At 42.4% G+C, this 12,873-nt stretch overlaps 1 protein-coding gene across 2 annotated transcripts in view; it reads right to left on the bottom strand.

Moving 5' to 3' along the window:
- The window catches only part of SEMA3D (semaphorin 3D), a 197,984-nt gene that overhangs the window by 104,505 nt on the left and 80,606 nt on the right, over positions 1-12,873 (bottom strand). For both annotated transcript variants that reach the window (XM_054017156.1, XM_054017166.1), the window contains exon 3: positions 7,405-7,565. In XM_054017156.1, coding sequence (XP_053873131.1) covers positions 7,405-7,565 — 161 coding nt within the window. The remainder of the gene's footprint in view (positions 1-7,404; positions 7,566-12,873) is intronic.

Raw genomic sequence — 12,873 nt, 5'->3', positions numbered from 1 at the left:
TTCTCTTTGTTAAGCTAAATAGATCAAGCTCCTTAAATCTATCACTATAAGGCATGTTTTCTAATCCTTTAAATCATTTTCATGGCTCTTCTCTGAACCCTCTCCAATTTATCAACATCCTTTTTTAATTGTGGACATCAGAATTGGACACAATATTCCAGCAGTGGTCACACCACTGCCAAATACAGAGATAAAATAACCTACTCGGGATTCCCCTGTCTAGGCACCTAAGATCCTTAACACTTCTGGCCACCGTGTTGCACTCGGAGCTCATGTTCAGCTGATTATCCACCGGGGCCCCCAAATCTTTTTTCTGTCTGAACCCTATAGTGAGGTTTCAATATATAACTATTTTACCTTAGGATTTGATTGTATTGAAACTATCAATTATATTAAAAGAAAATAAACTTTTCCTAGTATTTCTATTTTTGTAAAATGAATGTTTAAAGATCCATTACAGGCACATATGAAAATTAGAAAGAAAATTAAAAAAAGCACCAGATGCTGATGTCAATGACAAGTGCAAAACTGGAAAGACTTCCTTAACTTCAATGGAGTTACTCTGCTTTCCCCCCCACTGTAAATGAGAGAAGAAATTACCCCACAGTTTGTTTGTCATGAGGGGAAAACTATGCTCCACATGATTGCTAGGGAAAATACCACCCCTTTTCACATTAGTCTCACCTCTTGCATTTGAATGCAAATCACACCCTCACATAACTTGGGCAAAGCCCACGATGAGCAGGATCTTTCAGATGGAAGCATATCAACTATTCATTACACCAAAAGCCAAGCAGTAACATATGAATATGTCAAAAGAACAGGAGTACTTGTGGCACCTTAGAGACTAACAAATTTATTAGAGCATAAGCTTTCGTGGGCTACAGGTCACTTCTTCAGATGCATAAGAAGAAGTGGGCTGTAGCCCACGAAAGCTTATGCTCTAATAAATTTGTTAGTCTCTAAGGTGCCACAAGTACTCCTGTTCTTTTTGCAGATACAGACTAACACGGCTGCTACTCTGAAACCTATGAATATGTCAGTGGATGTTTCCACTGTATTTTATGCAGGGCCGGCTCCAGGCACCAGCCGAGCAAGCTGATGCTTGGGGCGGCAGCTTGTAGGATGTGGCATTCCGCCCAATCCTAGGGCGGCATGGCTGCTTTTGTTGTTGTTGTTGTTGTTCCACTCCGGCCGCCCTGTAAGGGGCAGCGGCGTGGAGGATGGGAGCGCCCTGCAGCAAGCCCGGCAGAGCAGCCCGCCTCCTTCCCTCGGAGCCCTCCCGGCAGGGGGCATGGCGGGAGGGGCCGTGTGGCAGCGCCCCGCTGAAGCCCTGGCCGCCCCCCTTCTCTCTCTCCCCCCCGCTCCCTCTCCCTCCCCCTGCTAGCCGGGGCACATCTGCAGGGCAGGGAGTCCCCCTGCACCCTGGCTCCGGCCGCGCCGCAGGTTTTTTTTTTTTGCTTTGCTGTTCTGGCCGCCACAGTTTTTTTTTTTTTTTGCTTGGGGCGGCCAGAAAGCCAGAGCCGGCCCTGATTTTATGGCCGCATTATAAAAGGAAAAGAAAGATACACTCTCTTCTAACTAAAACTCCTGTGCCGTTCCAGTCAGATAAGGTATTCTTTACATAATGTCCTGGTCTGTTGTGTTGCTTTGCGCTGTTGAAAGGCTGCTGGGCTTTCATCACAGACATGGCTGAGTCTGAACGAAAGGTGAAGTGATTCCTTCACCCAGTTCATTGGGCTGTATGTTTCCATGTGATTTGGGACTAAGGAAAGTCCTTAGTGTTCCAACATACAGGGAAGCGAGTTCCATGAGAAGAAGCCCACCAAGAAGGCAATTCTCATTGTGCATCTGAGGCCATGTAAACTGGTGGGCTAATCCAGCAGTGGGGAAAGATGCAAGCAAGCTCCAAACAACACCTTGACTCCAGTTCTCTTCTCAGGGCTTTCTTTACTAACAGACATTCAGACCAAAACCAAACACAGGCGAGAAGAGTCCCACTGCCCCTCATGGGCTTGTTGTAGCTTCACAGCCCTTCCAGCCTTTCTTCTAGAACTTCACAGGCCACCCCAGCTGAGGCTTCTCCCCAGGTAGCTCCTGATCTTTGCAGGTGGCTCCTTTTCCGGTCTTACATCCTGACTGGTGCAGAGAGCCCCTTCCCTCACCTTGGGTCCCCATTGTCTGCTCCTCTGCATAAGAGGTAGGAAGCCCTGTATCCAATTTCCTGCAGGACACCTTACCTGCAACTACATTTCCCAGTCTAATTGGTCTGAGGGCCTTAACAGGCACACTTGCATGTGTGCATGAGCCCCACGGTTCAGTGCCCTAATACAGGCCCAATCCCACATTACTGCTATGCTAAAATTCCCGTTAATTTAGTCCAGATTTAGGGAAAACTCCCACTGATTTAAATAGAAGTTTTGCCTGAGAATGTGTGGCAAAATGCGGCCCTTGTCAAGTGTTTTACTATATGAGGATGGGGTCTGTCCAAAAGTGAAAAGAGATAAATCACAAGACTCTTAATCCACATGCTACCCCTCAAACATTCACATGGTGTTGCCACAAAACAAGCTGCAAGCTAAGGAGACTCTCAACAACAACAATTTGTGACCTCATGTCATGCACAGTGTGGCAGGTCAAAATAACTCCTTCCAAAGAAGAGAGTGGGGATGTGACACGTTTATCTATTTGGCCCATATGTGGATGTGTTTTCTAGCGCTGACAGCTCCTGTAGGTTGGCAGCTTTTCAGGAGTTTGTCAGCTCTTGATAGCATTCCTATTGCTGCAGAGAAGGGTGGGTCTCACTGTAGATCGGACAGTGATAACCACGCTAACATGTAACCCTGCTTACACTGCTGAGGGCTGTAAGTACATAAGATGCAGAGGCATATGGGAATTCCTGTGCAGCCTTTTCACCAACATTTGTGCAGTTGACTGAAGTTATTTACTTTAATTATTCGTTTATTTAAATTTAAAATAATAAGCCAAGGCTCTAGGTGCTCTAACAATACAGTAAATGAAATGAATCCCATCAGTATAGAAGTAATCATTTCAGCGGGAACTCAGCCAGCCGGATGCCTATCAAAACTCCTTTTCACCTCTTCATCATTCTGAGGAGCATGCTCTCTTCAAAATCCTTTCCAATGCCTTCCTTTTAAACTACACCCTCTATTGGTTACAACCTACTATTCTTCAAGTATACCATCTAGGAGTGACATGCTGTAACAAACATCCACTAGTGCTCTTTTCTGTCTACTTCTATGCTGATTTTGCAGTTATTATTTGTTTGAAGACAGTCCCTGGGTCTCTTCTTTATAAGCAGTTTGTAATATTTGTCAAGTATCTTAAGCTCTTTGGATGAAGACATTAGGGCATATGCCTATGAGCTCTCTTATGGAAAAGGCCTATGGAATTTAACAGAAAACCTGCTTGAGGTTTGTAGGTCCAATGTAATTTCACTGAAAATTCTATCCCTGCTATAGAAAGCTGATCCTACTCTATTAAGTGCTATAGATTTATACAGTAATATCTACAAAATCCTAAATTAATTGATCTATAATTTTAATGGTATTCATTCCTTTTAAATTCTAGAGGACGATCGTGACTGCATGTACTGTGCTGAAAAGGGGGTGGTTTTTCAACTATACCACAATTAACACAATAATAGATGGGAGTTGTCAATCATCTCCACAATTACCTAAAATAAGCTGATTAAAAGCTACAACAATTAAAGAAACCATGTTCTTGAAGAAAAGGAAAAAAATGTTAATTGGTGATGAAACTGTGATGTGACAGAATACAGAATCTATATATTTTTTAAAGTATTAAAATAATACTCCTCATCAAGAATTTCATAGTGAGTAGCTGCTCTGTCTCTTGCCAACATATGTAACTAACTATGCTGTAACAGAAAGTTGTAAAAAGGTATTTTTTTAAAAAAGGGGGAATGGCCCCCTGCTTTTGAGGCTTTTCCAGAAATACTGTAACTTATCTGAACAGACTCTACAATATAATTTTGGCAATTGAATATATAGAAAGTAGCATTCTAAGCAGGGCCGGCTCCAGGCACCAGCTTGGCAAGCAGGTGCTTGGGGCGGCCAGGCCGGAGAGGGGCGGCAGGTCCAGCTATTCGGCCGCAATTCAGTGGAGGGTCCCTTACTCCTGCTCGGAGAGAAGGACCTCCCGCCGAATTGCCGCCTCAGATCGCGATCGTGGCTTTTGTTTTGGCGGGAGGGGGGCTGCTTGGGGCAGCAAAAACCCTGGAGCCGGCCCTGAGTCTAAGTGTAAATAGGGGGATATTCAGAGTTAGATATTCAGGATTATAACTGTTCCTCTGAATCCCCCAAAACTGAGTAACAACCTGTTACTCTCTAGATCTAGATGCACATCTCTAGATTCACTAGGTTTATAAAATTCAAACATGGTTCATGCTCTTTTTTTTTCCTGAAGAATGAAACCCTGTGCCTTAGTTACACAAACTTTCATTCTGATTGCAAACCTCTTGTGCCCGTCTCAAACCTCTAAGCACAGTATTCTTGCCTCATCCTTCTGCAAAGTCATTTGTAATTGTACCATTTGCAGGAAGAAATTTAATATCCTAATATGTTGCTTCTATCCCTAATAGACACCTATAGCACAATACACCCTAGACTTATATAGTCCAAAGAGTACAAAAGACACACTTCAGACGCTGGTAGTCCCAACATGTGTGGTTTCCTCACACAGGGAAAGGCTGGAGCTGAGCCGAGTGGCACAGAGCCAATCAAAACCACAGTCAGTCTAAACACAGCACAGACAAACACTACATTCTGACACTTATTTGCTACTGGAGAGTACCCTTTGGCATTTGGTACTGGAGAGTACCCTTAGGCTACGATGTTCATGAAATCTCTCTCTCCCCCATCATTGTGTAAGTATATCAGGGGTCGACAACCTTTCAGAAGTGGTGTGCCGAGTCTTCATTTATTCACTCTAATTTAAGGTTCCGCGTGCCAGTCATACATTTTAACGTTTTTAGAAGGCCTCTTTCTATAAGTCTTTAATATATAACTAAACTATTGTTGTATGTAAAGTAAATAAGGTTTTTAAAATGTTTAAGAAGCTTCATTTAAAATTAAATTAAAATGCAGAGCCCCCCGGACCGGTGGCCAGGACCCGGGCAGTGTGAGTGCCACTGAAAATCAGCTTGCGTGTCGCCTTCGACACGTGTGCCATAGGTTGCCTACCCCTGAAGTATATTATGGTTATGGATGCCAGCACTAAACAGATAAGACAGACAGACTGATACATAGATACCAATATTGTCTAACTTGAGTGCCTAAAATTAGGCATTGAAATCCATACTTAGGCATTTAAATAAAAGGTCCAGAATACAAAAGTGCTGCCCCCTCCCATTTAAATTAATGGCATAAGTAGGTTCTCAACACCTTTGGTTACTTATTTAGCTGCTGAAATATATCTTGTGTGACTGTCTTGTGATAAAACTCAAGACAGTTAAAGGAAACTCCATAGCAAAATTGTGAGTGAAAACTGAGTTTGATCCTGGGGTACATCTACACACATAGCCTCCTTTGAAGTCAGAATCTACTAAAATCTGCACATTTTATTTAGTTACATATTTCAAATTATCACAGTATCGGTCAGTTATTCACTTATTGATTTTGATTCATCACAAGTAAATTTGAGTTCTGATGTCAAGTGAGTTTACACTCTGGAAAGCACTTCTGCAGAAACAGCACTATGTGCTTCCAGGGTAACTGTCTCAGGCCTGGTCCACACTAACCCCCCACTTCGAACTAAGATACGCAATGTCAACTACGTGAATAACGTAGCTGAAGTCGAAGTACCTTCGTTCGAACTTAATGCGGGTCCAGACGTGGCAGGTAGGCTCCCCTGTCGACCCAGCGTACTCCTCTCGCCGAGCAGGAGTACCGGCGTCAACGGCGAGCACTTCCGGGATTGATCCAGGATCGATTTATCGCGTCTAGACAAGACGCGATAAATCGAACCCAGAAGATCGATTGCTTACCGCTGGCCGGAGGTAAGTATAGACATATCCTCAGTAACTTCAGCCTGAATGCTGTGGTGCTTATAGCAGCAAAACTCCCACTGAAATCAACGGGAGTTTAGCTAAAGTAAGGATTTGTAGAAACAAATCTGCCTCCCTTACAAGTGATTTTCCCTCTCTTCCACTGCCCAGTTGCCAAAACCTGGGATAAGAAAGCCTGCGGTAGGAATAATTCTGTTATCTCTAACTATCCCTCAGAGATGAGTGGGGGCCATTTTTACATTGTCACAGTTCTGACTATACTATTGAGTTCTAAGACTGAAAATGATAATTCGGAAAAGCATACAAGGAAATATGAATAAAACAATAAGAATAGCTATTCAGATTGTGAAGTTTGTTATTGGAAACTTTTTTCTACAATGCTCTCATGTTTTTCCTTCAAACAGATGGGCCCAACCTCTCCTCTGTTACACCTATTAACTCCATTGGCTTCAGTCAAGTTACTCCAGATTGAGTTATACTGGTATAGCCCACAGCAGAATTTACCTTTTAAAACCTCCTGTTATATTTAAAGAAAATATAAAATACAGCTGAGGATTTAACTTTCTTCAATCAGAAACATACATGTGACAATCAAAAGCAGTTTTAGTTAGAGATTTTGTGTTAGCACCTGGTTTTTATACTCTAGAGGCCAAAGGTGTGTGCAAAAAGCATCAAATCATCGTCCCCACTGGAAATATTGAAGGTTAAACTGACATCCTTCTCTTAGATATGGTCTAGAAGTTACAAAATTAATTGTACCCAGGGTAGAGGCCTGGGCTATACTCCAATATATATAGCCCAATAGAGGTCCCCTATAACCCAAATAATTCTGATTATTAATACAGTTAAGAATATTTAAATTGCCTTCAAAATGTTGAGTGCCATTTAAAACACAGCAGACTAACATACTAATGGGCCATATTCTACTTTTAGTTAGACCCATAACCCCAATTAAATCAGTAAGCAAGGACAGAACTGACCTCACTGGTTTTTTTGTTTTTTTTTCTTGCAAATGTCTCCATTAGGCTAGAGGAAAGAAGAAACAAATACTTTGAGAGGTGTCCTTGTCTATTGTTGATATTATGGTTTCATGAAGTGCACAGCCACTAAGGGTATCTGACTTATTACATTCCTTTATTGCTACAAGGGGTCACACACACTGATCACCTCAGATGATTAAAAGCAAACTATGTAACAATGGGAGGTGAGATTATTAAATCCTGTTACGAGGACGCATCACATAGTGAATTTGCCATTTAGCCAGTGAAGACAGAAAAAACAAAAACCAAAACACAAGGCCGGGAAAGGGGCTGAAAACAAACTTATCAGATGAACTGCGTAGAAAACAAACTGACCTTTTTTACATTTTTGTTTAAATCAACCAAGCTGAGCAGAAAGATGTGGTCTTTAGCTCCGATTAGCAGCCGGCCCCTCTCCTCATCTAGCAGCAGGGTCCGAAAATCAAACCCCTCCGCTGAGCCCAGGAATGGGATACAGCTGTTTGAAAGCAGCAAGTCTGTGGGAAAATGAAGAAAATCTTTATAATCAAAATGTTTACATATGACTCATTGGTGTCTGTTATAAATATACGCAACCACCATGGAGGTTGCTGGTGAGATAACTGCAGTGGACAGCATATCTTTCTGCAGTCATAATACAAGTTTTGTTATCCTCGAACATGATTTTTTTTTTTTTTGGCTTTCAATTGGATTATATTCACTTTCACAACTGATTTTTAATGTGTAAAAATTTGTTAATAAATACTTTAAAAAGTCTCTGAGGAATCAGACTTTTGAAAGAAATTGGAAACAGGGAAAAGGCAAAACTTTGGAAGAAATTTGCTACATCTTTTTCTTGCTGCTACAAAATCTGGCCATGTTATTAATATTATTCTGTATTTTAATTACCATTCTGATTATTCACCCCAATCAAGGACCAGGACCCCAATGTGTTCGGCTCAAAAGAAACATGATGTAACAGGTGAACCAACGAGATAAAGCAGGAATGGAGGGATTTGAGAGGTTGAGGTAACAATAAAATTGATAGAGGTTAGCATAAAAAGCGAGACATTGTGGGTGAGGTAATATCTTTTATTGGACCAACTTCTGTTGGTGAGAGAGACAAACTTTTGAGTTACACAGAACTTTTCCTCCAGTCTGGGAAAGGAGAGGGTCACAGCTAGATACCAACTCAAACAGATAGGTTAGTATAAGTAGTTAGCACATATTCTAAGGGACCATTCAAGGTGAAGTAGGCCATTAAAATCCCTGTAGTCATAGGACAAAAAGGGGAGTTAGTGGGTTACAGATTGTTGTAATAAGCCATAAATCCAGTGTCTTTATTAAGACCATGATTTTTAGTGTCTAGTAAAGTTATGAATTTAATCTCCCAGGCTTGTCCTTTGAAGGTGTTGTGCAGCTTTCCGTTGAGCCTGGGAGATAAAATTCATAAGCTAGACACTAAAAATCATGGTCTTAATAAAGACACCGGATTTGTGGCTTATTACAACAATCTGTAACTCAAGCCATGTCTGTATGTGCAGCGCAGCAGCGGTGCAGCTGTACTGACACGGCTGTGCCACTGTAGCACGTCTGCAGGGCTCTCCCATTGGCATAATAAAACCACCTTCACCAACGGCAGAAGACATAGCGCTGTGTATATGAGCGCTTATGTTGGAGTAACTTATTTCGCTCAGGAGGGTGGAATTTTCACACTCCTGAAGGAGTATGTTTTGCCAATATGTAGTGTAGACAGCCTCACTAAGCCTCCTTTTTATCCTATGACTACAAGGGTGCTAATGGGCCACTTCACCTTGAATGGTACCTTACAATATGTGCTAACTACTTATGCTAAACTATCTGTTCCATCTTGTATTTAGCTGTGATACTCTTAAGCTATGTCTACACTACCGCCTATGTTGGGAAAACTTATCTCACTCAGGGGTGTGAGTATTCCATCCCCTCAGTGACATAAGTTACACCAACATAATCGCTTGTATGCACGGTGCTATGTCAGTGGGATAGTTTGTCCCGCCAACATAGATTCTGCTGCTCGCGGAGGTGGTTTTATTATGCTGACAAGAGAGCTCTCTCCTGTCAGCATAGAGCGTCTTCACCAGACGCGCTGCAGCAACGCAGCTGCATTGTAAGAGTAGATAGAGCCTAAGTACCTTTCCCAGGCTTGCGGAAGAGCTCCGTGTAGCTTGAAAGCAGTCTCTCTCACTAACAGACGGTGGTCCAATAAAAGATATTACCTCGCCCATCTTGTCTCTAATGTCCTGGGACTGACATGGTGACAACACTGCAGAGCATAAAAAGTCTCAGTTTCCCACTTGCCTACCCCATACCAGGTGGTTGGGGATCTATCGGAGCATAGTATTAACATTTGAAACGATCTATGCAATACATATGAGACTCAGGTATGACATTAAGGTGCAGTCTTGCAGTAGGGGGCAGTATGGAGGCACACCAGCCCAGCCAATGCTAAAGGAAACTTGCATGGTGCCTGAGCCAGGCACAATGGCCCAGATCCTCAAGGTATTTAGCTGCCTACCTCCAGGAGCCTTGGAGTAGCACAGCCAGTGTACCCCCATGAAAAGGAGTCAGTGTGTGCTTGCCCCAGCATTGCTGAATTATCAGCAGAGGAAGTGAGGCCACTGCTAGGCCCCTCCACTCACGTTGTCCAACCTGAGCAATCTAGTGCCCAAACTTGAACTGAGCTGTTGCTTTTGTGTGATATCCACCTTCGCCAACACTGGGGATTGAACAGGGGAATCTCCAAAGCTAAAAGCATGAGTCTCCACTGCTTGAGTTCCAGAGCCCCCTTCTGTAGCATGGGCTTTATCTGATTCTGTGGATCTGGGGGAGAAGCGGACATGTAACATATGCCAATCAGTGAATTACACTTGCACACAGAAGAGCACAAGGACTATGACTGAAACCAGCTGAACAAAGCTCTGGAGGGCTTTCTGCCTAGGGGCCCTCTTTCAGGGTTCTCACCAGGAAAGCAAGCATAAACCAGGGCTAAAGTTGAGCAACCAATTCACCTATGATATTCTTCTACCTGACGGTCCCCATAAACACCTCTGTTCTTAGCACCATAGACCCATCCTCTGATTCTAAAGCAGATTATTAAGATAGCCCCTCCTCTTCCACCTGGCATAAAGAAAAATTCAGATTTGATTTCTTTTTACTACATGTCCAGCATGTGGCAGTGCTAGATCAGTTTTCCCTTCACGCTGTGGAAGAGAGCCTTAATTTTGGGGGAGAACACGCTTAAACATGTACATAAATCATTCATGGCCTGGTTCCCTAAACTGAACAACACACATCTTTTGGGAAAGACAGATGAATCCTGGGATCAACAGAACAATATCAAGGTTCCTTCCTTCTCAAGGTGGGTGGACTCACTCCCACCCATTTATCTAACCAGCATGATTTATACAACCAGCACATGAAGAAAAATGTTATCGGGCTTTCACAAACAGGAACTCCCCATTCTACAAAATAAAGGGAATACCCCAGAGGACTCTTGCACGCAAACAGAGATATGGCAGACACTATAGACTGCTCAAGGATTAAGCCAGTTTATTGGGAAAACAATATTGGGGAAGAAAAAATAAATATTTTATCATTATTCATCTGCTAATGAGGATATTGTTTCAATAGCTATAAACTGGCTCTTTGTCATCTTTATGTATGAAGTCCAGGTATTATTGTCTGGCTCATTATTGAATGTTGTTACAGCACAATCTGCAGACAAATTGTCCCGTACTGCAGCTTCTGTTCCCCTAGGAGAGATTTATCTGGTGATATTTGGAAAAATCTTAATTTAAATAGGAAATTAATTCAAATGTTATGCCTAAACTGTTTCAGGCAAGGGCTGTCTTTGTGTGTGTGTCTTTTAGAGCCAAGGATGTTGCTGGTGTTTAGCAAATAAATAATATTTTAAAAGAGCTGTCACTTACTCAGACCAAGAGCAGAAGGGAGCTAGGCCTGCACAGGTTTTCATGACATGATGCTATGAACACCTGAACCCTGTCCAGACTGCTCCTCACACTACTGCAGGCTAAAATGCAGTTGTTGGAAACTGGGTACCAAATTTTCCAGTGGAGACAAGATAGTGCAGCCTGAATATCTCCATTTATCCAGTGAGCAGGTACAGCGCGCATACTTAGCTTACCGATACTGCTCTGCCAATGGAGGTTGAGGGGATGATTTATTTTCCATGATCCATTCATTTGCTGGCGTCTCTGTGGAGGCAGCCAATCAGTGCCACTTACGGTGCGCTTTTTCTTTTTTTTATTTGTGTGTGATGTGGACATCTGTCCACGGGAAATTAAAAGTTGTTCAAGATTCTTTCCAAAGTTGTTGTTAATATTATTTGCATTACTATTGTGCCTAGAGGTCCCAGTCAAGAATGGGATCCATTGTACTGGATGCTGTGAAAATATATAGGAGACGATTCTCTGCAGCTGTGCACAACAGAGTAATGGGTCACAGCCACTTAATACTTCCTCAGGCTACTCTAAATTGCACTAGCAGTGGTCCCTAAGGCCCTACACAGCAGCTGAGCATTGCTGGAGAGCATCATGCTCCAGTCACTCCTCCCTCCTGCCCTTCCCCTCCCCCACATCAGCTCTACACCATCCTGGGTTAAAGGGGACGGCAGAGACCAGGGTGTCTGGCCCATAGTATATGTAAATCCCTGTCCTAATGATTTTGCAATCTAGATTAAAACAATGCATAAGAGTTGGGTGTAGCAGGCAATGGATGGGCTCAAGGAGGAGAGATGAGAGTAACAGCAATGGGAACACACAGCTACATAGATCAGCCATGGATAATTTGCTGGGATTAATTTTAAAGAAACAGGGGATTTTAAATGAACGACTGTAGGCTAGTGCATTTTAACAGACACCCCCTCTTTTTTTAGTCCCAAATCTCATGAGCACAAAATCAAAATGACAGATTGTGTGATGTGTCTAAATGAGACCACTGACCTCATTTTCATCTGCATCCTAGTAAAAGAGGATTTGAATCTGGGTATCCAGAGATAGACAGCTACTGCCCTCTCCCACCTGGCTCTAATTGCTATAGCTCATTAAATCAGTCAACCTGCTAAAATATATAGCAATGGAATCCAACATATCTGAGAGGGGAGGAATGAGGCACTGGTTTCCTTTTTTATTTGCTTAATTGGAAGGAAATATCTCTGCAATGAGCATCCCAAAAGGATAATACGTCATTCCTTCTTCATGAGCAAATACTGTCAAGAAAATTTAAGTAACCTCCTCAGGCAGCTATTAAGGGGAAGTGAAAGGGTTGTCTCATGACTGGAACACTTGACTGGGAGCCTGGAGAACTTGGACGGATTTTCCATTGTCTTGCGCAGTAATTTATCCTGCACGGAGGGTGCAAAATGCTATAAAATGGGAACGGACGCATTTCACACTGACTTATGCAGGTATAAATGACAACACAAGGTGCAAGGCAGTGAAGGATCCAGCTTGCAGCGTTTTTACTTTTAACTAATTTATTTCTGAAAAAAAGCTTGGAAATTAGACTCTGCCTATTGCCACTGATAGGATTAAAACTGAGATGTGACCCATTAAAAACTTGCAAAGCAACATTAGCAGAGAACTGATTCAATTATTGCCAGATTAATCATCACAACCACTCACATTAAAAAGAAGCCAAACTTATGGGTTTCCCCCTAGCCCTTTTGAGTAAATCTATTAAAGATTATCAAGGATATTAAAATGATCAAAGTTATCATGAAAAATTGCCCTGTCCACTGCCATCCAGGAGAATTTGTTGCTCCTTAGA

The sequence above is a fragment of the Malaclemys terrapin genome, chromosome 1 (genome assembly GCF_027887155.1).
Source record: "Malaclemys terrapin pileata isolate rMalTer1 chromosome 1, rMalTer1.hap1, whole genome shotgun sequence".
Lineage (NCBI taxonomy): Eukaryota > Metazoa > Chordata > Testudines > Emydidae > Malaclemys > Malaclemys terrapin.
Note: the sequence above shows the minus strand (reverse complement) of the source record. Positions and strands in the feature narration are given on the sequence as shown.